Source organism: Plodia interpunctella, chromosome 25 (assembly GCF_027563975.2).
Source record: "Plodia interpunctella isolate USDA-ARS_2022_Savannah chromosome 25, ilPloInte3.2, whole genome shotgun sequence".
Lineage (NCBI taxonomy): Eukaryota > Metazoa > Arthropoda > Insecta > Lepidoptera > Pyralidae > Plodia > Plodia interpunctella.
The window spans coordinates 1,783,465-1,811,067 of record NC_071318.1 but is presented as its reverse complement, the minus strand read 5'-3'; the positions used below and the strand labels follow the sequence as shown (position 1 = coordinate 1,811,067).

The window sequence follows — 27,603 nt, the reverse complement described above, 5'->3', positions numbered from 1 at the left end:
TTCATATTCGAATGAATTGCCTACATGGGTTAAATTAATCGATTAAAATCCAATCTGAATTTAAAATCATACACCCGCGTAATCGAAATATTATCACATGGCATGTTTTAAGCCATAATTATTACAATTAATGTACTACACGTGAAGATTAAACGGCAAACGGTAATTGTTTTAGACCGATAATTATCGGAAAATGACGAAATTGTTTGCGTGGAAAATTCATTTAAATTAAGTGCAATTGAATTATTATGACATTATATTGTCAGTTTTGTTCTGTAATAACATGTATTTCGATTGTTTTACAGTTTACATTTGCCAAACTGACTCTAATTAGATTTAGGGCCTTGGGGTTCCCAAATATTATAATAACAATCACCGATATATAATTCTAGCTTAGAAGCGGTGGTCAAGTGGTTAAGACCGACCACCTATGATTGAAAGGTCCCTGGTTCGAATCCTACGCATGTCACTTAAGTTTGTATACCAATCTGACCTCATGTGTATAGTAGTTTTCATAGACCACCACTAGCTTCCGGTGAAGGAAAACATCGTGAGGAAACCTGCACACTGGTGGACAGTTTAGTTCACTAAGGAGTATGCGAGTACCGACTGACCAGACGCGGTGGGTACTCGTAAAAGTAATTGCAGTAGTCTTTAGGCGACTTAAATAAAATCTGACACCAGTATTAGCAGTTAAATATTCGAAATAAAAAAATAATATTATAGGCTACATTATACCAGTTAAGCAAATCGAAATCCATCTTGTTGATTAGGAAATAGTTCTCAATCTTTAGCAATATTTCATAAAATGTATACCTACTTATAATATCTGAGAAAGAAATTCAGAAAAAGTTTGTATCTAGCGCTTCCCCAGTTTCTTCCACAATCATAGAGCGTTTAGACGCTCAGAGACCATTTTCTTCGCTACTTTTCACATTCTTCAGAAGATTTAAAATTATGTTTTAAAATAGTAACAGGAAACTCCCATAAAATCTATTGAAATTGGTGTCAAATATTTACTTGTTATTTTCATTGTTACAGGAGAATGTGCCCCTACCCTACCTCCCTGGAAGCCCAACAGCGAGGTCACGACCAGCGAATCCGTACACCATCATCAGGACACTCACGGAATCTACGACATTAACGACATTGTACACTTTGAAGACAATGACATAGTCATGCGTGACTCTAAAACTGATGACCATAATAAGCTAGACAATTCTATAGATCAATTCAAAATTTATCATGATATCAAAAAAGTAAGATCTGATTTGGATAGTAAAAATAATGAACTAAGTAATGATGTTGACAATGATTTGAAAAGTGATGATTCTAAGGCGATGAAAATGGATAGAAATGATGCTAAATGTGAGTGTCAACATGGCGGCGGCTGTGTGGGCGGTGTTTGTCTATGCCCGTTGGGTTATGCTGGAGATAAATGTGAAATTACCCTGGATTTGAAGGTTTGTAAACACAGAACTCTTCTTTTTGTTTCAGTGTACACTCGGCTATATTTTAAGAGGCCATTGAAAATATATACATATATACTTTAGCATTTTAAAAATGCATAGAATTAGGTAACATCAAAAAGGGTAAGTATCATCATTTTCCTGCTCTCAGCTATCAGCATATAGGTATCAAATAAATTCGTGCAAGTAACTGTTTACAAAGATAAAATTCTAAGAAAACATTCTGATGTACATCATTAACCTTTACTTACCTAGTTCCAAAGTATCCGACTCCTTGTAAAAGAAAAATTTGTTTGAATACACTATTTCTCTTGAACTTTATCAGAAAAAGCAGCGAGAGGTTCGATTCAAAAGAAAATTCCCAACTCCATTAAAGTTTTAAAGAACTTCCATGCTCTTTAAAAACTACAAAACAGTATTTTGACAAGGACTTACTCCACTATTATTGTTTATTCGAGTGCGACACTTTTGAGAGTTTTATATACCTATTTAAGTGTTTTTTTTTATATGATGTCTTATTATAGGTGTATAATGATAATTAATTAATGAGTACGAGATGTCAGTCTGTGGCATCATAACTCCTAAATGGAATATCCTTAATTAGAGCAATTTGATCGAACGTCATCATGAAATAATATACCTTTTGCTTTGTTTTATGAAATATGTTCTTTATTGTTATTTAAAACTTACAATAATTGCAATAAACATTACAATAAAACTGAAGCAATTTTTTGGCCAAAGAAGCTTCCAGCCTTTTGATCAGTCTTTTTGAATAATTAATTGATTATCTCTCTTCCAGGTGCCCCGCTTCAATGGTTCCTCGTACCTCCGGTTACCAGGTCTAGGGAATTCAGCCCAAGCTTGGCTTGATATACAAGTGAGTATTATGTATTATTTTGTTCTGTGGGTTTTCGCTCTGGTAAAAATATTTCCACGCGATTTTCAGAGATAAGTGAAATCTATCGAAATAGGTACCTATCTTCTACTCGCTAAAAATATGTAATAATTACAGCAATTTTTTATAAATGTAACTAGAAAATGTATACATGTTTTGCTATTGTAACTTTCGGACATTCACAGAGTAACTTATCTTCTTCTCTTTATTTTCTCGTTTACAATATAACTTTCCTAAAAGTGCTAAGTGGGCATTTCGTCATAATTATCAAACAAGGAAAACCGTTAAAAATAACCGTCAAGTGCGAGTCCCGCTTCGTTCGACAACGTTTCTTTTTCGTCCACATTTTTTTTTTTTTTTACTTTAAGTCTTAATCAATCACTGTATATTTTGCCTATAAATTTGTTTAGGATAGAGTCTACTATTATAATTTATCATCACATAAAGTACATCAAGTAATCAATCATGATTATTGATCATCAATAATGATTACAACTAATCAGATTACCTATAATCGAATTACATTAATCATGATTATTTTTATCATGCCTCCTAACCCGGTTTTGTTGGATATTCAATAAACAAGTTACCTAATACTTTTTAGCATTCCTGAGAAAAAGGGTTTTAAGTGGCAGATGGACATACAGACAGCCGGAAAACAAAGTGATCCTAAAAAAGTTCCGTTTTTACCTTTCTGTGGTACGGAATTCTAAAAATAGTTGTTGGACTCTCTACTACTCATTTCCAATTTCAAACACAACCTAGTTAGGTTGTGTTTGAAACACATTCACACATTGTCTTCAGTCCCATTAATTGAGGACGCCGCCATCACACAGTTCATCTATCTCTTTCTTGGTCTGTCTGACCAAGGACTTCTGTTACCTTCATCATATTCAACGTTGTTAAATGTATGTTATCTTACTTCATATAACCTAAGATACTGTTTACTAAAATCCCTATTCGCAATCTATACGGATCCCTAAAACCGTTCAGCGAGTAACGAAAGCCGACAAGCGAAGTTAAAACATATTGCGGGGCTAAAGTCCATCGCGAGTGTTTTGTTTAATGTATTGTTTTGGCGGGAAAGCAAGGTGTGACGCCATCTTGCGAAGTTGAGTGCTGGAATTGGGTGAATAGGGGCCATTAAAAATTTGCGCGGGAAATTTGATTTACGAAGTGTACCTAAGTAAGGAAGCGACATAAACAGAAATGGTTGCGCCTGAAATTTATCGTAACTTTTTTGCGTTTCGTTCTTTTACTCTATGTGGTTATTCCAGGTTATATTCCACCCCTGTACCAAATTTCATAACAATCGGTCCAGTAAATCTTGCGTGAAACAGTATCAAACATACATGCATACACACATCCTCACAAACTTTTGCATTTATAATATTAGTATACATAAAAATGGATGCTTTTTTTGTTTACGGATTTAATGATCCACAAAGACCTAGAAAATATGAATCTTAAAAAAAATATCCTTCCACGATAGTAGCAAGTCGTCTAAAGCAGATACTTAATTGAAATACCGGAGCTGTATATCGTAATAATTGATATAATTTCTCCCCGCGCGATTTTAGTTACAGCTACAACGGAGAAAGTTATAGAAGTTTTCAAGTGATATTCCCTGTAGAGATTATGTACGCAACGAATATTGAATTGAAACCGGTAATGGTAGTAATTTTATGTTAGGCAGAGGAATTAAAAATTATTCTATCATCTTGGTGTCTTTTTTTATAATTTTAGGGTGGAACCACCCGAAGCTCACTTTAAAGATAATTACAAACAGGCTGCTTGACGTCAACCTCTTTTGGGAATGCTGATGTTTCCTCTTAGCTATCATGGCTTTTTATTACGAATCGTGGGAGGTATATTAGTGGTCCTATATAATTCAAAAGAGCGGGACCACACACCACCATACTTCATAATTATTATACTTAGTTATATTCTTTGTAGTCGTGGCCATTATGTGGAATATAACAAACACGACTTCTTTGGCAATATTAGTCGAGTGGTTTGCAATTGTATTTTTCATTACACAAGGCTGATATATAATGTACTTCTTTGCGTGTCGATGGAAAATCTACATCGCTTTTTTGGATACTAAATTATATTCTTGCCAGAACCGAGTCACTTACGATAGCTTCATCGAAAGCTACCATCAAGTCAACAGGTTTAGGCATATAAGTATATTTACATCTCTACCACAGATTAAATACTAAGGTGCTAGTTTCCTCGCGATGTATCCCTTCATCGGAAGCAAGTGGTGGCATTAAAACTACTCGTAATATGCGTTTTAACCACCACAACTTACTTACAAATTGGTACTTTAATGGTAAAATTAAGATAACATACCTAGGTAAGTTGAAGCATCGTGGCAAAGTATCGTTAATAGTATTGAGCGGTTAAAGTTTTAACTAATATTTACGAGTTCAGTTAGGAGTAGTTATAAGTTCCATTTTGTTTTCATCGAGATCCATTGTCGCTCGATCAAGTTTATTAAAGTTGGTCGAAGTCATAACTGTAGTGTAGTTAGCGGTAGAAATTGATGTTGTTATTTTGTTAGTTTATTGTTAATGTTACACACATTCGTTTCTGGAATAGAATTGATATTGGCGTAAAAAATATACCTATTTGGACAACATGAAAAAGTAGATCTTACTCTTTTTAATCTGAGCGTTAATCGGCATCGTTTCGCTTCCTTACATCTTCTTCACTTCGCAAGATCTTCCGCATCGGTAATAGTCAGACCATTGGCAGGAGTCAAGCACTCTTTGTTTTGGCCTCTTCTTCCAGGCATGGACGGGAACATGTAGTTCCCGTTAGCCATTTGTTCCATATGTAATTGCTTGTTTGAGTACACTTAATAGTTAAATGATAGCTACATTTATGAGGAAAGTTATGATGATACCCACAATTCTTGTTAACTACACAGCTGCGCTAATCATCATAATCATGTTTACTTCACAGATAACCCTAAAACCAACAAGCGGGGACGGTCTAGTGCTGTACAATGCTGAGCACGCGAGTGGCGATGGAGACTTCTTCTCGCTTCATCTGAGGGACTATTACGTCGAGTTTGCCTTCGATCTCGGTTCAGGCATCGCCTTGGTCAGGTTTGTTGTGTCCTTTAGAATCAATATTATAATCTTTGTCTCTTCAGATTTCATCAAAGTATTATACAGATTTTAGACTTCCAAAGCCATTTTTCACGTCTTTTGTTTATATAGTTCTTTTTTTCAATGCTGCAAACTATTAGCCGATGTGTGCTGAGAAGAAATGGCTAAAGAAAATTATTTATATCCTATCAAGAAGTCTAGGTTCTGTTTTCCCAATATTTATTATCCAATTTGCATGGCCTACGGCATTCTTAGTTTGCACACATATTCACGACAACCAGTCAGCACTTTTATTTCAATTTCAGTTAGTCTTTGAACCGCTCTCTCTCAAAATCTAAAAACAACTATTGTTGTATTCTATTGACAATGAATAATTTACTTAGGTAATTCGTGAACTTTATTAATTCTTCTACAGATCCGCGTACCCCCTCCAACCCAACACATGGCACCGTGTCTCCGTCAGCCGCTCAGGCAAGCACGCGTCACTCCGCGTCCGCGCCACGTCCACACGTGACGTCACGGACGCGACGCGATCTGTGACGTCACGCGGCACGGCGAGACGGTTGACGTTACACCAGCCAATGTTGTTAGGAGGTGCGCCTCATCCGCTACCAGAAAGGTTGGCACTGAGGAGTTCCTACAGCGGGTGTGTTGGACAGGTTAGTTATCTTTGGTTTCTGTTTTACTCTACATTTGTACAGGCGTTGAATCTTTTTGTGAAGTGGATACTTCTTGTCTATGGTATCAAAAGTGTCTTTAATAGTTGGTAAGCATGCGTGACGTCACTTGATATTAACTATGACGTCACCTGGCACAACGAGACAGTTGACGACATGTAGAAGTAGCGCCTCATCCATTGCCAGAAAGGATAGCGCTGAGAAATTCTTACCGTGAATGTGTTGGTTAGGTTAGTTATGTTTAATTTCTGTTATCCTGGTACTTTTATGCTGCCGATGGCGTCGTAGAATCTATTTGTGATGTGGTTTACTTCTTGTCTATTGGCAAAACGTAACTGTGATAAACAAAATAAAACAAGAACGAACTAAGTATATAAAGTGCTTCAAAAGGCTGCAAAATAGAAAATATGACGATGTCTAGTCTATAAGATGTTACCAAATAAAATTTATTTCAGAATTTTCAAGATAACACTGACCAAACGCTTTCAACCTTTACCCATTTTTATTGTAAACCAAAAATATGTTGTGTTTCAGCTGGTGATAAACGATGAAGAACTATCAGTGGTGTCGTCGGCGCTGGGCGGAGTCAACGTGGACAACTGTGATGAACAAAACAACACATGCGTGTAAGTTAATGGAATTAGGTTATAGGTTCTCATACTTGGGAAAGTTTTGCAACTGGCTAATTTTCAACCAGTCAAATTAGATAATTTTTTCTTAATATACCTACTTGATTGACGATAATAATTTTTTTTTACTTAAACCTGAGTTTACATTCAATTTATTAGTAGTATTCTATTTTTAGTAATAGTACAAGAAATTGGCTCATCTACACAATAGCAAAAATTAACAGATTTATATTTATTTAATAGTTAGGTACTTTGTTTTTGCGTAAGCGTCACATTTCAGTCTATCATTCAAATCTATTTCAGGCAGTAAATTAATGTTGATTGACAAGTAACAAGGACTCGATATAAAAAAAATCACATACATTTTTAATAACTTTATTGTGACAAGATTCAATGTTTTGATTCTTTCCTACATTTAAATAACATGCATTTTTTAAAATAAGTTTATTAAGAATATTGTATACTTAACATATATTTGATATAATCTCAAAAACATTTTTCACATTTCAGCGATAAAAACCTCTGCATGGAAATACTAGAACCGGTACCTCTATACCCTCAAAATATATTTGAAAACGACGTGCACCATTCTATAGTACCAAAGAAAGGGTTCCATCCAAAATACCACAGGGTAAAACCGAAGAAACACCCACAACATATTCGTATTGAGAAGTTTAAGAAGAAATATTATCCGACGAAAAAATACCAATACATTGAAGATATGAAGAAAAATGAGGTAACGGATGGGCCGTATGACGGGAGGACGTACATGCAAGTGAAATATCTGAACAATAATGAAATTAATTGGGGGGATACAAACAGCTATCCTAGTTTTACTGGCAAAGATAGCTTTATACATATAGATGATGAGGAGACAATGAAGAGGTAAGCATTTATTTATTTGATTTTATTTAACTTGCAATGTAACTATGTATTGTATATTATGTCTGTATGATCTACGTCTCGAGTTGAATTTTGCAACTCAATTTCGAAACAGATATCTTCAACCGATTGAGCTGAAATATTTATGATGTCTATGATAAGCACAATCTGAGATGATGCACCCAGGAACGGTTCCAGACGTATGAACGGTTTACTGCACGGACTTGAATTTATCCATTCGAATAGCCAATTAGCAGGGTGGTCGATCTTAATTCTGATATCTGTTACGTCGCCAGACTGCTGAGCTACACGCTGGACATCAACATCCGGTTCCGGTCGGAGGCGGCATCCGGGCTCTTGGTGTGGAGCGGCCGCGCGCCGCCGCGCCCGCCCGCCGACTTCTTGTCGCTGGCCGTCGAGAACTCCGTGCTCGTGTTCAGGTTTATTTTTTTTAATTTATGTTCTCCTGGTACTGTCAAGTCTATGTACGTACATGTCTTATTTGAGGAAATCCAGTTGTTTCCACTCTCACTCTATCAGAAATCTCTATAGCCGATGTGAACAATGTGCTCTTGACCGTACATGTAACTTTTAATTTATGCTCTCGTAGTACTATTAAGTGAATGAACAGTGCACTCTGTCATATTAAGGAAATCCCATTGTTTCCCCTCGTCTCTCTCTCATTCAGAGTATTCTCACGAGCCATCGAGGGCTCTGTGCTCATGTTCAGATTAACATCTATTTAATTTTTGTTCTCCTGGTACTGTCAAGTACGCTAACTTCTTTGAGGAAATCTCGTTCGAATAAGGAAAGGAAAAAGGGAAAGTAGGGAAATCAATCAATACGTCCCTATTCCCAGTTGTATCTGGCGCTGTGATGCCACCAAGCCTGGAGTTAGCGTGAAAATAAATCTAATCAAATCTACGACTGAGCCTTCACACTAGTGTTAACGTGAGAATGCCATTGTTGCCTATCAACAGTTTAAGGGTTTGTCTATTTTAGTCACCTCGTACGACAACCACTGGAGGATATGGAGTGGTCCTATTCTAGGGGGGAACCACACGCCACAGTTTCCCGACAGACTAAACATACTTTGATACTTTTCAGATATGACCTCGGGAGCGGGGAGGTGGTGATCGTCGCGAACCACACGAAGGTCGACGACGGGCTGTGGCACAGGGCGAGGGCTACCAGGTAACTACATGGGAGAAAAAGTACTTTTATACCTCATTCTCTCTTTCTCTCGCACGTAGTTAAATGATTCAGTTTTTATACATAAAGTTTTTTTATTTTTTATTTTGGGCTTTTGTCTGTTATCGACTAGACTGCTTGACACGCGATGCTATTCCGATCAATACAAAGGTGCCTTCAGTCGACGTGAATAAAATTGTACGCTCGTGATAACAATAACACATTCGCTAAGAAAGAAATATGTAATATACGTCATATAATGTACCTCATATACCTAATATGTTGTCGAGTTGAATGTCTCTGTGATAAAAGGGATTACCCAAAATTAGCATATCATCCATGTAGAGGTGGCTCATCCTGTAAGTTTCACCTTATTCGTTAGATCGTCTTTTTAAAATTTACAGTACTCCGAAAAATAGGAAAAGGTTGTTGTTCTTTTTTTTACTGTTACTTTTTCTCCTTCACTCTGTCGCTGTCGGTTGGTAGAAAAAGACTTGCCCATGCCCATTATTTATACAAAAGTTAAAGCACACTTTAAGCTAAAGTATGTTTTGTCACTATCACACTTTATAATAACATACAAAACATACTTTACTTTAACTTTTTTATGAATAACAGGGCTAGGCTTTAAGTCCGTTTTTAAATTTATTTGTATAAAAGTCAATTATAAAAAGGTAACGAAAATAATAATTATTTCAATATTTAATTTGTTCGCAGAAATAGACAAGCTGGAGTGCTAGAAGTGGACGGCCTGGGTTCCGTAGGAAAGGTTTCTCCCGGGAAACTGAAACAGCTGAACACTGAAAACGGCCTTTATATCGGTTTGTAAACGTCCATACTAATATTATAAAGTGATTAATAGTATAAAGTTATTGATAATGATATGGGGTATAGACATGTCTACTGCGACAGAACTGCGGGCAACATCTAGTTTGAAATATTTATCAAGATTTTGCACTGCTATTTTGTGAATGACATAAATAAATATTATATTAGAAAATGTGATCTGGAGGGGTCCAGAGGCGGGAAAGCAATTCATGATCAATAACTATTAAAAACTTTTGAAAAATACCGTTTTATTTAATAATGTTTTTTTTAAAGTAATTATTATATTTTGAACAATAATTAAGTAATATTTTTTGAAAAATAATATTTTTCAAAAGTTTTTAATAGTAATCAGATCAGAATAAACCCGCCATGTCAGTGCTATTATTGCCTATCATCTGCCTAGGCCATGTGTCCATTAGTCGCCTCGTACGACATGCGCAGGACATGGAGTGGTCCTGTTCTAGGGCGAAACCACGGCCAATTATCAAAATAGCATTTTGTTAATTTGCAAATTAATGTATTATTTTTGTTTCACAGGAGGCCTACCATCCATAGAACTGAACACGATGGGTAAATACAAGTCGGGCCTCGTCGGCTGTGTCTCCCAGATATCCCTAAGCGGAGATTTTGACATCCCTCTCTCTTTGTCCAAACTACCGCACACAATCACGAACAATGTAGGGAGGTGCGCGCCATAAGAGTAGGGCATTCATTTGAATGAACTGAACAGTTCATTCGAGTGAATGATTTGTTGAGCGCTGACTCTCCGGTTCATTTAGGTTTTTTATTGTCTATTGTGTGAGTTATTTGCTTTTTATATATTCAATTTTATAAAAGCACATGTAATTGGTAAATTTCAATAATATACCAGAATTCCAAAACAGGTATTTAATTTAATACTTAAAATATAAATAGGTTAATAAGTTATCATTTAAAACAAATCATTAATAAAATGTTACAAAAAAATATTCATCTTGTTTCATTTGTTTTGTTTACATAGGCCGAATATTATTCACACGTTAGCATTTAACTGTCAGAAAAAGCAAATAACTTCACGACAAAATTAAATGAACCGGCTAGCTTACGTGCATAATATTAGTCGTGTTTCATTCATTTCGTTCATTCATTTTTTAGACCCATTTATTGGCACGTTTTCGTTCTCAGTTTGAATGAATGACCAATTAAATATTAATTTATAACTCTGTACCTACATATCAATGTAAAGTCGGGGCAATAATATTACAATATCAAGACGTCTTATAGCATTGCCATATACATAAACAATTTATACTAAACGAAATAAGCTTAGTCAATTTAGAAATAAGTATAACGGTGAATCTTATTGACTGTCTGTTTTTTTTATATATTTTTAAACTTATATATGTTCGAGTAATTAAAAAAACCCTGTTTCACTGTTTACTGTTAAAGCAAGTGATTTTTATTTGGCAATTAAAAATATCAGATAAAAGTAAACTATACGATTTTTGAAGATCAAAGTCAACATTTATGAAATGTTTTATCTGCAGCCATTAAGTTACAGATAGTTCTAATAGGAGCCTTATCAGCATCTAGTGAAACAGTTCTATACTTTCTTGACTAATTTTACCATGAACTGTGGAGGTAACTTTTCAAAGTGCTTTACTATCTAGTAGATAATGAGAAAAACTATGTGTAATGTTAAAACCTCTTCGCTCGGAACTCACACACATTTGTGATAAAATTCCAACACAAAATGGCTGAATTCCAAAATGGCGGAGTTCCAAACTAGGAGGTTAAATGAAATTCTAGTCGTACGAGTGTTCTGCACGCATCATTTAGTTTTATATAATTTAAATGAAATTAATAGCTAATCTAATCACAAAACTTGTTAACATGTGAGTGTATTTTATATATAGTTCGATAAGTATACATAAATAGCGTTTGTATAACGGAATTTTCATATGAACGTGGATTTAGAGAAGTGTAAGTAGCTAGTTTATGGTTATTATAGTGTTTGATAAAAGCTTTTTATTACTTAAGTGTGTCCCGATGTTAGTTTGATGATTTAGATTTATTTACTTTCTGGGATAGATATATATATATAAAATAAACACGCTGTCTTTTTTTTTAAATATAAATATCAAATAAGTACCCGAAAAAACGATTCCTGACATTTGTGTTTAGGACGTAATAAGGGAATAAACAAAACTCATGATAATCTTTACACTCCATTTAGGCAGTCGTGAAGGATAAACAGACATTATAGCACTGCTTTAGGAATAATAATCATAGATTATATTTATCAAGTAGAGTAATTTAAATGCGCTTTGTATGTATAAATAAATATATATTTGCAATTTGGTTATTTAATGAATGCCAAAATGGAATCTTCAATTAATTTAATAATGAAACGAAACGAAAATAAAAAATAAAAAATGGCATCTAAAATCTAAACGAAAATAAAAAATGGCAACTATGATAGCATAATAAAGTTCATTAAATAATCAAAGAGCAAAAATAAATATTTTCTACTTGACCCATTGGGATTTCTTTTAAACCCAATAATTTTTGTCAATTACGTATTTCACAGGGTGTGAAAACTTTATGGTATATGCATATCCTGTTTGTGTCACTTTTTCAATGTTTAGTTCTTAAAACTATATGTGTTTAGTTCTAAAATGTATTTGTAAAACTTAATGTTTTAAATCTAATACAGCACATTGCAAACAAATATTGGTAAAAATTACAAATCAAATAAAGAGAAAATATTATCTATAATTCGAAACATTCATTTCATTCATTCATATTATATTTTTTAAATTCAAAAAATATGGACAATTTAAATGAATATAAAATAAAAATAAAAGCATTATAATTTGTATTTAGCTAGCAAATTATAACCATACATACATACACTTTGTAATAAAATAAATAATTTATCGTTAATAATTGCTTATTTAAAATCGATTTTAACTGTTTTTCATTGCAGTTTTTACCTTGAATCCTTCCTTGAATTCGAGACTCTAATGGACTGTTAAATAATATGCATAACTTCAAACTAACCTTGGTGTCTGTGACTGCTTTTTTACATGTAAAATACTTGGTTTGAAGTTACAATTATAAGTAGATCTACTTGTGACATACTTATGGATAGCTTGACTAGCATTAGTTTTGTATGTGAGACCTGTCCGATGTATAATAATGCCGTTATTTGTACAAAATTATATCAATAAAATATAATTAAAATGTATGGAAAGCTTTTTATTCACCTAATATCAGAATAATCTTATTGTTTCCAAATTAAATTTATCAACTGCACATCAACTCATTGAATATTTAATACTTAGAAGTTCATGCAGTGTAACTTGTCATGTGGTTGACGGTACCTACCTACTTAACTAACCTAAAAATTAAAAAAAAAACTATTAAAATAAGTACTTAATTGTATTTTTTTAATAACAACTTTGTACGATTGATGAACCACTCAATAGAAGTTAGGAGTCTACATTTGCAAGAAAGAGGAACAGGAAAACCCATGGTCTGCATTCAAAATGAGTGGACAAGAAATTCCTACAAATAAACAGCTTTCCGACGTGAAACCCCGCTATTAATGTATGACTCATATCATTCATTTCATTCAAATGCCACCCATTGGAGCGACGCGGTCATTCACCGTAACAGCAACATTCACAAGCGTCGTTCACTCATTCATTCGCGGTAAAGCCTTCGGTGGTGTCGAACGTTGCTCTTGTAATTCTTTAAGTTTCAATTAACTTTTTAATCGGAAAAACTATCGCAACGTCAGCCTGTCTCATTAACATTTTGTAATTAAAAACTATGCAGTGATTTTTTTTAATTGTAGCCAGTGTTTTAGAATTGCGGATTTTGTTTTTTTATTGCAACATTCCTAAGATTGAGTGTTGTGACTTGTGAGAAATCTGTGTGTATCCTGTGAATTTGTGGCAGATTATTTGTTACACGTTTGCTATAAGTGTTTAGAAAACATAACACGTTGGATTGTTCCACAGGTGCGTACCAAACTTGTATGACCGGTTTTTTGTAAGTAAATCGAAAGTAAAAGTAAGAATTCCTCACGTTAGTTGAAGGCATTATGTACGATACGGAAAAGGTCTTCATTGATAAAACCTTAAAAAAAATGTTTTGAATAGTTTTATTTTTATGTCCTCAAATGAGAATAACTGGCATTTTTATAATAACCGTTTACAAACTGCAAGGTTTTAGATATTACCGTATTGTTACCACATACTTGTGATGCTTGTAGTACTATAATGTTATAACTCAACGACTGCACATGCTAATAAGACACGATTTACGATTGTATTAAAAGTATATATTATTTTTGGTTGTATAACTGTAAAAAAAAATATCTAATAAGATTCTTGCAAGAAATTTAGTATCTTTATTACCTATCTCCCTCTTAATTTGAAATTTAATTTCATTATCACAATTATTGGAAATTACTTTGAAAGTAATTTTTCATATTTTGTTAAAACACAATTTCTAATAAAATGTCGAAAGAATCGATTTGAAATTTCTAAGTACCTAGTGGTAAATAATAGCTAGGTAATTTCATTTCATAATTTTAACTACGATGTAATGGAAACAATTAGGGATAAACTCAAAAGTAGGTACAAGATTTCATGAATCGTGAGTCTCATCAATTTATCGGCACTAATGAACAGAGAGGTTAAGCGTTATTTCAATAGAATGGCTTAACACTCGAACTCGTAGTAACGGTGACAGTACATAGATGTATAAAAAATCAACCCAAAAAGTGCTGGCTTGATGTCGCTGTCAAGGATGTGAGTGCCAATGGTCTAACAACTAGGGATGTCCACGACCGAAGTGGAAATAAAAAAGTATGTAAGCGAATCCTGGTGTCAGATATTAAAAAAAAATTATAACATAAAAAAGAATCTATCTCTTATCATAGATTGCAACAACATTGGTCGAATAATTAAATAAGTGGAACACACTGGTCACTGTGTTTTTCACGAAACACCTGAGTGTTTTGTGAAAAAAAAAGCAAGTAAACGATATCCAATTACAAGGTTTTAAACCATGATATTAAATAGCTATTGAGTGAAGTAGTTATTGAAAACAAAAATGATTCTAAGTAATTTGATCAATTTGGGTCTAAAACATACATTTCAGCACACATGGTACGCATTAAATATACAAGTTGTCATTGACACGTCCAAAACGTGACAGAAATGACCTTAACTTAAGTTAGGGTCGCTATACATAAGCGAATCGGATACCGCATTTAAAGTTACATCAGAAACAAGCTAGTTCTTGCTTATTCTGTTCACTTTGGCTGTTTAACCAATGTCTGATCCAAGCTGGTCTTTTTTTCTTTACAAATAGACAACCATTGAAATAAAGCACCATTTAGTTTTTTATAAAAGTGTCCCTTGTCTACACATTTAATACAAGAAGGAAAAATATATTGGAATATACCTAAGTACCTATTGCAAAAATTAAAAAAAGTATTTTATAGACTGAATAGTAAATTGTAATCCTACTAGCGGCTCCCTTTCTGGCTTCGATCGGGTTTACCATCGATCGATCACATTTATTTATTTATTTATTTACCACTCTTACAACAATTTTTACAGGACTGGCCTAATTAAAATAGTGTAACTCAAGTGTAACTACTATATTCTATATCATATTTTACTTAACATAATATTACCTACACCTTCCTCATCTTTTGTTGAAAACGCATGAAAATCCATGCTGTAGTTTTGTAGTTTATCACGAACAGACAAACAGAGAAATTATCCAATAAAAATAAACTATTCTGTACTTATGTATCACCAAAATTTATTTATACCGGCCAACCATGCGATTTGTGTCGGACCGGACGTCTCGTGTGTAGCTGTCCTTAGCGAGGCGCTCTAAATACCAGTAAATATCTTGCGACATAGGCACTATGGCCGCCAACTATAAAAACTTAATAATAAAAAAAAAAGAATTTCGATGTCTCGCAAGTTAATAATGTAAGAATGTTGTTTTAACGCAGTTTATGGAGCTTTCCTTGTGTCTAAACAAAGGGAATAATTTTAGCATTTTTTTTTATTATGATAAAATTGGTTTAGGTATGTCAATTTGCCACAGACAATTTGTCATGTATATTAATTCCCAAACATTCCCTGTAATTCATAAAAAAGATAGCATGATACGTCTCGTTCTGTCAATGCCAAATATTGTAAAGTGCGATAGTGACAAAATATACATATTTTTTACCTTTTTGAAATGTTTTAACTTTTTTGTGAACAACTTGGATTGAAACTGAGTTTCTCAAAACACCTAGACTTTGACAACTAGATCAAGAATGTTATTCTTACTTTCTTCAAAGAAGAATAACATTCTTGCCACTCAACCAGTTGCCAAACAAAAATGAATATTCGTTGCAAAAGCTTAGAACCAGACACAGTGTTTCTTTATTTGTTTGTAAAAAAAATTATGTATGTTGTGTTTTGTTTATATATGCTGTGTTTTATTTATATGTATATTTTTAAGTACCTTGAGTGATTCTTGTAATGGCATCTTCGGTACACACCAGCAATTTACTGCTCTATAATAAGTCTCGTCATAATTCCCACGAGAATCACAGTGTATGGGAATATATCGTCTTCCGCCATAACAAGTCAATGGCACGATCATTGTTCACAATTGCGTTTATAAAATTGTGTTACTTGAGGCATCAGCTTGCAAATACTACTTATGTAGTATTGTACGTATTTCGAAAATACATAACATCTATTTGTATGTTTCAAGTGAGTAAACATTTCATTCATTCGTTCATTCATTCAAAATTGACGAAATTAAGTATGCGTGAATATTGGCCCCCAAAAAGTGTGATGTGTAGTACCGCATTAGAATAGGATGATTCCATAACACCCCGTAGATATTTTATGAGGTGACTAAGGGACACAAAGCCTTGACAAGCAACAATAGTATTTTCAAGAAGGGCTGACGTGAGGCCCGGCTGTGCAATCGCAGACGACTTTTCAAAATTGTAAGATTTACTTTATTACAACAACCGCGGTATTACAACCATGTGCCACACACAGCACCTATGACAAGAAAACTTTTCTATTTAATAAAATAATGTCGAATTAAAAAAACATTATAGCCCCAGCCCCAGATATTGACAGAAATTAATCTAATTAAAATAATGAAGCTACAATTGCTCGTTATAATCAACTTGTACATTAATTAGTAGAACAAACAATGATCCAATCAATTTCATAATGAATATTCAATTTTGTTCGCTAGAATTTTGTAAATATTAGCAATAGTGGGTACTAATTGCGTAAATCCGATGGCTTGTAATAGAATATGGTGATCGTAAGGTTACATTCAGTCACGATTATTGAATTCTTTAAAGATTAAATTTCATAACAATCCGTCCAGTAGATTTTGCGAGAAAAGTAACAAACATACACAAATACATCCTCACAATATTGGCCAGGGGCCCAAATAGTTGGACGGAGCAGTTGGACCACTGCCCCGGACTGATCAGTATCTACTACATTTAATCCAAAACCCGCCTACAAAAAATCGGTGCCTAATAGAAGTACTTACTTAAAAATATATGATATAATTAAATAAATTACCCAACTCGATCAAGTACTTATCAGATGACGGAAAATCCTTCAAACAATATCACCATGTATCATTACTATAGGACCGGTTTATAGTTATGACTCTTATAACCTTGAAATGAACGCACATTATGCTTGACTTGCAAAATTCGATTTTATACCTTATGCTAGGTATCCGGTGAAGGAAAACATCGTGAGACACCTCTAGTTGATCATTTATTATATTATCTAGTGTGTGAAATAGAGAAGGCAATTGTAAACCATTCCATTAATATTGCAAAGAAAGTCGTTATGTTTCATTCCACATTATAAAGATAAATTATAGATATTTGTATTTTTCAGAACGACTGTTTATTCAAATTAAGTATATGGTCTACAAACTCAAAATACATTAATTGGATTTAAACCAGGGACCTTTCAACCATAACCTAACCTAACCAATTAACTACCTACAATGGACCTCTATAGAGTACGTAGGCGAATTTCTTAACTCTCATAACACGCAAAGACATCATAACAAAACAAAAGAAACAAGCAATTGCATCATGCATGCATACTATTGTTGCGTTTATAGTCCTGCATCACGAACATTATAGGTAGTTGTGAGCATCGAAGACGCTCCATAGTTTTACAATTTGTTATTATTATTGTTAGTCAACTTACCAAAACGGACACCGTTTTGGTTCATGACCGCTGTTTTTCATATACCCAAGTACCTATGTGTGATTTTTGCTGTAACGCCAAGATCGCTCATATTTTATATCATTCTTAATTCGTCGAAAGAAATATATGGGGTAACAAAATAAATAAATAATCTTTTATTCAAGATTATTCAAAGATGAATATCTTTGAATAATCTTGAATAAAAGATAATTTGTTACCCTAAATGTATATTAACCATTGTCAATGAAATATCAATTTGTAGCACTACAATACCTAGCTCAAGAATAAATTGATACAAACACGAATCATTGCTTGCTCGATTGTAAAAAAATCTCACGATATTGATCATAAAACGTTTATTTTATTTTCAATCTTTTGTAAAGAATCTTTACAATACAACATTACCTTTTGTACTTACCTTCTGGCTCCGTGACCCGAAAGTCGATCTTGACCTCCGAAATGAGAACGCCATTTACTTACTACGCAGTGTCCCAATACACGCAGATCAGCCTACACAATGTCACTCTAGCAGTTCCTATCTGGAGCTACATAAAGGTCCCAAATTCAAATTCGAAATACAAATAATTTATTCAGAAATTAGACCATCACAGGCACTTTTCATGTAAATTTTTATATTAAATAGCAATTTCTCACAAGCTATAAACTACTGGCATTTCTGAACGAATGAATGAACGAATGAATTCCCTGGATCGAATGAAAGCAAATTAGCTAAAGGTTAAACGATGTGTGTGTAGAAAATCAAACTTGTTGACTCTCGTTTTCCTAGACACACTGCCAGAAATTTTTTTCATGTACTTAAACATCTTACTTATCAATTAGGATTTTGTAAGTAATTGACAATTATAACTACAAGATTTTTCGACAGCTAGTATAATTGTCATTAGTTTAATGTTGATCCATTATTTTGAAACGAATTGGAATACAAAACATACAATTTTCTGATTTTATGCTTTTGCGTTTTACTTCTTTCGGAATAGGTAGGATTTAGGTAAATCCTTTCGTCTCCGTCCAAGATCAACGTTTTTTATAACATTAAATACAAGTATTCAAAAAGAAATGAATCAAAACAGTTACCTAAATTATGAAATTGTTTTTGAATATTTCGATATCATATCTCACATGGTTTCTGCGGGCTTTCTAGCAAAAGATGTCATTCTAAATCTGAGTATTGTAACTTAGATCTGTTCTTATAATCTAAGCTCAAATGACAACGTGTCCTGTCTCTATAGATTATATCTTTCGCAATGTCCGCAACTCCTCGGGTTCTGTCAATATAGTGTCGATACGGACATCCGACTTCATGTTTTGGACCTTGACAAAAGCCTTGTCAAGAGAGAAAGGTGATAATAAATCATTGTGGTTATAAACATAGGTACTATATTTGTCATGGTATACATATATATATATATATATATATATATATATATATATATATATATATATATATATATATATATATATATATATATATATATACCTTTTAATCTTTTTCTATGTGATGTATGCCAAATTAAATTTAAAAAAAAGAATGTTTTAACTGTCAACCAGTGTGCAGATTTCCTCACGATGTTTTCCTTCACTGGAAGCAATTGATGGTCTATGCATGACTCTGTACAAGGGTCAGATTAGTATAGAAACTCAAGTGGCACGAGGTTTGGAACCTGGGACGTTTTTATCTCAGACGGACGGTTTTAACCACTTGACCACCATAATAGGTATTAATATAGAAGTATAGATGGGTTAATCAACTTTTACTTGCCTTTGGACAACTGCACTCGGTCCCAGATTAGTTAAAAGGTAACCAATACGAAATTGGTGAATATTATCATCTAACCAAGAAACTTCAAAATAAATCTATATACTAGCTTTAAAAATTATTTATTAATTATATTTTTTACCAAAATATAACGGTTGTCCGAGTGACAAATGGGTTGTTTTTATGTTTAAGTTAGTGTCCCTGGACTACTTTTATGCATTGAACTCGTCACCGCCGAAAAAAATTCCTCTAAGACAATAAATATTACAACACATAACATACTATGAATTTATTATGTGTAAGTGAATCATAACTAATAATTTTTAAAATCTTTTAATCTATCTTTTTTTCTCAAGTTACTCTTGTCCCACAAAATCGTTTCTTTTTGTAAATCCATCGGACAACCACTCTTAAATTACGATGCTAATATGGAGATGGCACAGAATTAGCGAATACAACACGTGACTCGATGTAGTTTAGGATGGTAAAGCAGCAAGTTTGAAATTGCCAACGCCCCCCGCGTTAGTCGGTCAAACTCTAGAGCGCGGAGTGGGTGTGTTTATTGTGTGTCCCCCGGACCGGCGTAAATATTAGGTAAGTACGATCGCTATATTACTGTATTGTTATTTAACAGTTGACAATTGACCTTGGCTTTATGTTAGTGGTATAATCCTGTAGAATAAATATTGTTTTTTAATAGAAAGCTGAAATTATAAAATATGTCAAGTGGACAACCAGTCTTCTGGACCACTAAATCGGTTGTCCGTGGGACAAAAACGGTAGTCCGAGGGATATCTAGAGTTGCCCGTGGGAATTTTATAGCTGTCCCAAGGACAATGTTACAAAACATTTGAATTTTATTGGACTGAAACAGTTATATAATTAATGTTCATTAATAATAACTACACTGTGATTTTTATATGTCATTTTTAATTATATTTTTAATGCAAGAGTAATTAAACATGATTAACTAACTAACTGATTGCCTTCGTACTTGTATTGTATAGAGTATAGAGTTAAAGCATATTCAAAGTTTGGAGTCTCGTATATGCACCATATACGAGAGCACAAACTTTGAAAACTTTCTTTATATTAAACTTTTTCAGAATGGGGATGTCTGCAAAAGAAAAATTAAGACGCTATAGAGAGAAGTTGAAAGCAGATTCGGAGAAATATGAAGAACGAAAAATAAAGAAAAGGGAAAGTTATCATAAGAATAAAAGATTAGTTTCAGATTTACAGCCAGAAGAAAAAAAAATGTAGAACTATTTGGAAACTCAGGAAACAAAATCAAAGACAACGTAAGAAGGCAATTGAAAATATACTTGCACCACCTAGCTCTCCAATAGTCCTTCAAGAAATTAACGTACCCCAAGATTACAAACGCAAAATGCACGGAGGAAATTCAAGCGCATCATTTTGGTGGATCTCGAAACCAAATCACTCTTCATACAGTGGTTGTGTACGTGCATGACAAAGAAAAAACATACAAAGCCTTATAATTTTGCTCCGTTTCACCATGCAACGTTCATCAACCAGCTGCAATCTGGGCCCATTTACATCCGATACTAACATTGATTCGCCAAAATTACCCACAAATTGACATTATTCACTTTTTTTCGGATGGGCCATTCTCGCAATACCGACAAAAGCTTAATTTTTTCTTGGCTTGCACCAAAACGTTTGGTTTCCAATACTTTAAATGGTCATATTTTGAGGCTGGTTATGGAAAAGGACCTGCTGACAGGATTGGAGAATACTTGAAAAGAGCAGCAGACACCAAGGTGGCAACTGGCACAGATATAACGAATGCCTTAGAGTTTTATACAGTCTTAAAATATTCCAGCAAAATCAAGTTAATTTATATAACTAAAGAAGATATCAATTTTATACAGAACAGTATTCCAAAGAATATAGTCCCACTTAATGGAACAAAAGAGGTGCACCAAATTTTTTCGAGAGTATACGGCCAGTTAAAGTACAGATATTTAAGTTGCTTCTGTGCCAGAGGATTGTGTGAATGCTTACATCCTAAAGTGTACTTACCGTTGTCAGATTTGATAGAAAATTCTCACTCTGCTGAAATCCACTGCAGTGCTGATGATGATATGCCACTAATAGCTTTAACTTCTAAAGCCAAAGAAAGAATTTCAATAGAAGATTTCCAGGCGTTTCACCATGAAAGCGTTTACAAAGCTATTTACGACTCTTCAGAGAACTCTGAAGAAGATCGTGACTTTGTACAGCCAGGGCCTTCAAACTCAGGGCAAAGTAGCAAGTTACCTATAAAAGGCGATTTCTTACTAGTCAAAGTTCATGACACCAAAAGGAAATCGTACCATACCTATGCGTGCATTGCTCAAGAAGATGATGGTGAAATTAGAGTAACATTTCTGAAATGCGTTAAAGGAGGAAAACTTTTTGTGATCAATGAGAATGACATATCGTACGTAGCTTATGAAGATATTGTACGTAAGTTACCCATGCCTGAGTTACAATGTAAGAGAGATGTAAATTACTATAAATTTCTCTTTGATGTTAACGTTTTTGAAAAATAATTTGATTGCTAAATTACGAATTCATGAGTATTATTAGGTTTAGGTTCAAATATTTGTTTTAAGGTTACTAGATGCAGATGGTATGTTAACTTTCGTCGAAAGTCTTGTGTTAATGAATGATTACATAAAAATAATATTTAGATAAGAATTACTGTAAATTATGGTGTTCAAAATATTTTTAAGACTGACATAATAGTTATATGGTATGTTGATTATTAGATTGTAAAAGTGTTGATAATAGCCATGACTGATTTTATACGTAGTATCTTATACAGCTTATAATGCCGTGTAGCTTAAGCAGTCAAAACCATTTAAGTTTAAGAAACTGATTATTTTTGTTAAATTTTGATTAAAATTTTTGGAAAATTACAATATAATTTTGTTTCGATGAATTTTAAGTGTTTTATTATGCCTCATGATGTGGTATTTCCTAATTCCCTTTTAGTTGTCCAGTGGATTTACTGGTTGTACAAAGGAAAAGTCCTTTGGACAACTAAAATGTCCCCATGAAAAGAAAACAAGTTTCAAGTTTTTTTGCAACAAATACTTAGAAATTGTATGTTTATTTTTTATTTATCTGTAGTTAATTATAAAATATACCACCAGTATTGTCGATTTTGTAATATTTGGAGAATAAAACTATTTTTATGAAATAATTCACCAAATATAGTAATGGTGGTTGTCCAACAGTTATATTTCTTAAAATAATTATGAAGTTGTGCATGTAATAAAGAGTGAATTCTCAAAATCTTATAAAATGTACTTCATTTTACACATTCAAAGTATTTTCTTTAACATAAAATACATTTTACCATGTAAAAAAAAATATAGAACTAGTTGTCCTGGTGACTGATTTTTTAGGACTTCAGCACGTTTACAAGCCAAAAATTAACAAATAATAAGTAAAAGTGCACTGCTCTATACAGAATCATAAAATATAATAAATTTTCTATGTTCTAAGACATTTAAATAAGCAAAACAGATTTTTTTTTAAAAACTACAAAAATTTTCGAACTTGGCACTAAAAAGTTGATTCACCCAGATACATCTGAGTACTGGATGTACTTACCTGATTATGGACACATCTGAGCGTTTACATACAAAAGTATGTAGGTACTGGTAATAATAAATATCCCAAACACTTTCCACCGCCCGTATCTGCCAATAATCGTCGGATTTCTAATTGTTGCGTCGACATCGTAGCTCACGTACGTACGTACGTACATACATGCATAAATGTTGTGTTCGAAAGAGAAAGCAGCACGAACGGTGGACACAAGACATTGGTAAAATGCGTATAAATGCGATCAAACTGCACTACATTAACATTGTATTTGTTTTGTGAAGTTTATATGTATACTAGCAGTTATCTCCGGCCACGCCTGAGGCTTAAATGTAGCCTATGCCAGTCCGTTTTCCCTTTCGTTTTTTTTTTCGAGTAAAACATTCCTAGATACATATATTTTAAAGCGTTGGAGTTATTTGATTTATGGGATTCGAAAAAATGACGCGATATTTTTTTGATAATAATAGGCAATTCTCAACAGCTCACATACAAATATCTGTCAATAATTATACTTAACATAGAGGGTACTTGCTAAAGGAAAGACCCGGCACACAGTATAGTCAATATAACTCCATAGCACAGAAATTATAAATACAAACTAACGCAAGTTATGAAGCAAGAAAGTGATTCGAGCATTAGCATAAATTATGACCGTATAAGTAGTACCACGTCTCAAAAATGACTAATATGAAATGAAACATTTTGCCGTGTGTAAACATTTTACTTACATAAATAGTTACGTAGACGTATTGTACAATTGATTTATAATTTAAAATATGCCATCAAAACATGCTGTAAAAACCCAAGTCTCGTAGCTCAGTTTTTCTACAGTAAAAACTTGTGAGATCCATGTTATATTGTTTATTTAGTCCCTACTTAAGGGACCTTCTGTCGTTATTATCATAACAATATTAAAAATCTTTTAAGTTTTAAATTTTTTAACGTTGTTTATTCAATTCTATTTTTTAACCCCGGACGCAAAAAGAGGGGTGTTATAAGTTTATTGTGTCTATCTGTGTTGTGTTTGTGACATCGTAGCTTCCAAACGGATGAACCGATTTTCGTTTAGTTTTTATTGTATGATAGATGATTTTATCCCGAGTGTTCTTACCTATGTTTCACGAAAATCGGTTCAGCCGTTCAAAAGTTGTAGCGAAATGAATATTGAAAGTCGGGGTTTTTTTTAATTTGTCTAACAAATAAACTCGTTCTTAATTCTCTGAAGTAAAAAAAAAACAGCAATGGTAAATTATTTAGGGTTTTAGGTACATGTCGGCACGCGATAGGGCGTGAAAATAATTCTTCATCAAATAATAATAATTCTCTAAAAATTGCTTTATGTAGTGATCGAATTAAAAATACACACAATTTGTATTAGTCTACAATACAAGTAGGTAATGCAAATCACTACGAGTGAAATGCGGAAGAAACGTGAAATATCCTTGAAATTGGTCTAAAGTTTATTTTGGTCTTTCACTGGCATGGCATTGCCCCGAGAATAACAGCTAAAATTTATTTTTATATTTATTTTAGCAAATAATACAAATAGTTAATGTACAAAAGGTGGATTTCATGCTAAAATCATTTTCAAAAACTCCACTAAAAAGTCAACTGTTTTTAGTGGAGTTTTTTTCACCTCATATAAATTGAAAAATATATATTATTTTCACAATTAATAGCTTTGTGTGTAACATTAAGAACATTTTATTGGTCGTTCGTTTAGATAGAGTAGATGACAATATTTATTGGGATGATTAATTTGAATGCCCTTATATTAAACACCAGTGAAAAAAATACTGTGATAATGACAATACTTTCAAAGATATGACAAAAATAAAATCACACATACAAAATGATACTCTAACGTGACGTCACGATCGAATTATATCATAGCGAAGAAAGCTATGTTTAATATTTCGTTTATCCTTAATTGTTGCGTTCATGCTAATGACTTTTTAGGTAATAAAAGTTGGTTTAATTTTAGTTTTTAAATGCTTGAGATTTTTTTTAATGGGCTTCCCAACCTACTTTAAATATGTATTCGTATAATGATCGAGCAGCATTATTACAGTCTATGAATTATCACTATAGTTTTAAATATATCTATTTTATCCTTGTCATCTACCCTGTTGTAGTGATGTCTCTTTGTTTTAAATATAAAAGAGATTTTTTTATATAAAAATAAAAATACATAATTATTCAAATTGTGTAAAATTTGGACTTGTTGTTGTCTGCTAGAAAGAAAGAAAGAAATCATTTATTCGGCAAACACATAAAATCCAAACATTAAACTTAAACACTTAAAGGTACAAAAGAGTATAGAATATAGATCAAATACAATATGCTAATTAAAAAGCTGATTAATCTTTTAAATGAGCTTAAGTAACCGGTACGATTATGATATGCAATCTAGAGGCAAAATGTAACACTTATAAATCATCTAGTTGAGTGCAGATCGTTGAGGTTATATGACCCTCGCGAGATGAAAATTACATTTATTAGCCAGTTCACTAACTATTGTATAACTGACCTCAGCCAGCACGCAGTCTGTGGCAGAGGTGTCGACCTCGGAACATAACGCAGTCGATCGCCCGTGAAGTTGACTCATTGTGTTTTTTTTTAAATTGTAATTGTTGTTTTTTTTTACAAATTGTAACTTGTTTCAACTGGCTGGCGATAAATTATAAAAACTTTCATAAAGTTTTGCGTTGAAAATGTTTAACGCCAGGATATGTATCGTAATTGGTTAAAAACATTTGAGCGGGTAACTAATCATTTGACTACTTATCATGTACATTAACAATTTGTATTCTGTAAATAATATTATGTTTTATGGTTTAAAATAAATAACATAATATTGTTTACTCTCTCTCTCTCTCCTCTCTCTCTCCCTCTCTTTCTCTCTCTTATATGAGCGTTTTGACAATACTAGCCTACCTACTACTACCAGGCGGGAGCCGCATAGCTGACATAAACATTTTATAATATGCTTAAAATAACAATTATGGAACCAATATGTGCGCATTTATCATTCATGTAATTCATGTTCAGGTGCAAAAAGTTTTCTTTGTAAAAATATTTACACGATTTTTTTAAATATTTTACATTTCTAAATTATCTTTACATATTATAAAGCAAAGTCTGTCGTAAAACTCAAAAACTAAAGCACGGATTTTCACGCAGTTTTCACCAATAGATAGTGTGGTTCCTGAGGAAGGTTTAGGTGTATAATTTATTATACCTATCTTTACCCGAGCGAAGCCGGGATAGGTCGCTAGTACTTTTATAAAAAACACAACGCTAATAAAGCCTAACTACAGACTTATTTTTAGCTATGTGTTTTGATAAATGTATAATTTTGAATGCGTGACTTGACTTGATACTAGCTAAGTTGTTATCGTGTTACATATTTTCACTATTATATTATTAAAACAGTTTTGAATATTATCAGTTAGGTGGAACACATTTATGTACATTCTTCAGACAATCAAAACAAATGATCATTAGACAGCAGTTCTATTAAACTATACAAACTATACTACGTACTAGATACTGTTACATACATACAAAAATATTTTCACACGATTCGTTTGGAGGTCAATTTTGTTATATAAATGTATGTGGTATGCATGTGTGTATGTAGTATGTATGTAATAATAACAACTTAATTGCTTACGCAGTTATTCAAAGTCTGTTTTGAGAATTCAAGTTATTAAAATTTTAATATTTTTTGCGTGTGATTCCCGCCCTAGCATTGAACCACACTATATCTTACCGTGGATGTCGTACGAGGCGACCAATGGTTAATACGTGACAGTTGATTTGGTATGTAATTATAGCATTCCCAAAGAGAGTTGGCGTTAGGCAGTAGGCCGGTCTTAACGCTTTTTTTAAGCTGACTTGTGGGTGTTATAGTCGCGAATGCAACCGAGCAAAGCAAGGATGTAAACACAATAATTAACGACTACTTAATCAAGATATAGGTAGGTACTTAAGTTAACCAACAATGTCGTCAAGGTATCAAGTTGATATTAGATGGTTTTTTAACGACTATAAAATTAAGTACCTTTTAATTGTCTAGATGTTTAGAGATATGAGTAGAATGATAGACGATATAACTATAGGTTTTTAAATGAACATCATTCTAAAAAAATAAATTTTTAATCACTCTTATCGTTTTTAGAGGTAATGAAAAATTCTCTTTTCCTCCGACATTTATGAAATACATGATTTATT

General features: G+C 33.1%; 2 protein-coding genes and 1 long non-coding RNA gene across 4 annotated transcripts in view; all 3 read left to right on the top strand.

The window, feature by feature from the left end:
• LOC128680971 (agrin-like) overlaps positions 1-12,917 on the top strand; it is a 108,298-nt gene extending 95,381 nt beyond the window's left edge. For both annotated transcript variants that reach the window (XM_053764502.1, XM_053764501.1), the window contains 10 exons: positions 1,042-1,463; positions 2,269-2,346; positions 5,335-5,480; positions 5,899-6,142; positions 6,695-6,786; positions 7,300-7,674; positions 7,968-8,111; positions 8,779-8,865; positions 9,580-9,683; positions 10,228-12,917. In XM_053764502.1, the coding sequence (XP_053620477.1) occupies positions 1,042-1,463; positions 2,269-2,346; positions 5,335-5,480; positions 5,899-6,142; positions 6,695-6,786; positions 7,300-7,674; positions 7,968-8,111; positions 8,779-8,865; positions 9,580-9,683; positions 10,228-10,388 (1,853 nt within the window). In that variant the 3' untranslated portion in view covers positions 10,389-12,917. The remainder of the gene's footprint in view (positions 1-1,041; positions 1,464-2,268; positions 2,347-5,334; positions 5,481-5,898; positions 6,143-6,694; positions 6,787-7,299; positions 7,675-7,967; positions 8,112-8,778; positions 8,866-9,579; positions 9,684-10,227) is intronic.
• A 253-nt stretch (positions 12,918-13,170) lies between these two features.
• LOC128680972 (uncharacterized protein) overlaps positions 13,171-27,603 on the top strand; it is a 34,687-nt gene continuing 20,254 nt past the window's right edge. Inside the window, exon 1 of the mRNA XM_053764503.1 lies at positions 13,171-13,697. The gene's annotated coding sequence lies outside the window, so the exon portion shown is untranslated. The remainder of the gene's footprint in view (positions 13,698-27,603) is intronic.
• LOC135309973 (uncharacterized) lies at positions 19,729-22,693 on the top strand. The gene is made up of 2 exons (XR_010370244.1): positions 19,729-20,337; positions 20,850-22,693. It is a non-coding gene; the product is annotated as an uncharacterized LOC135309973 (long non-coding RNA).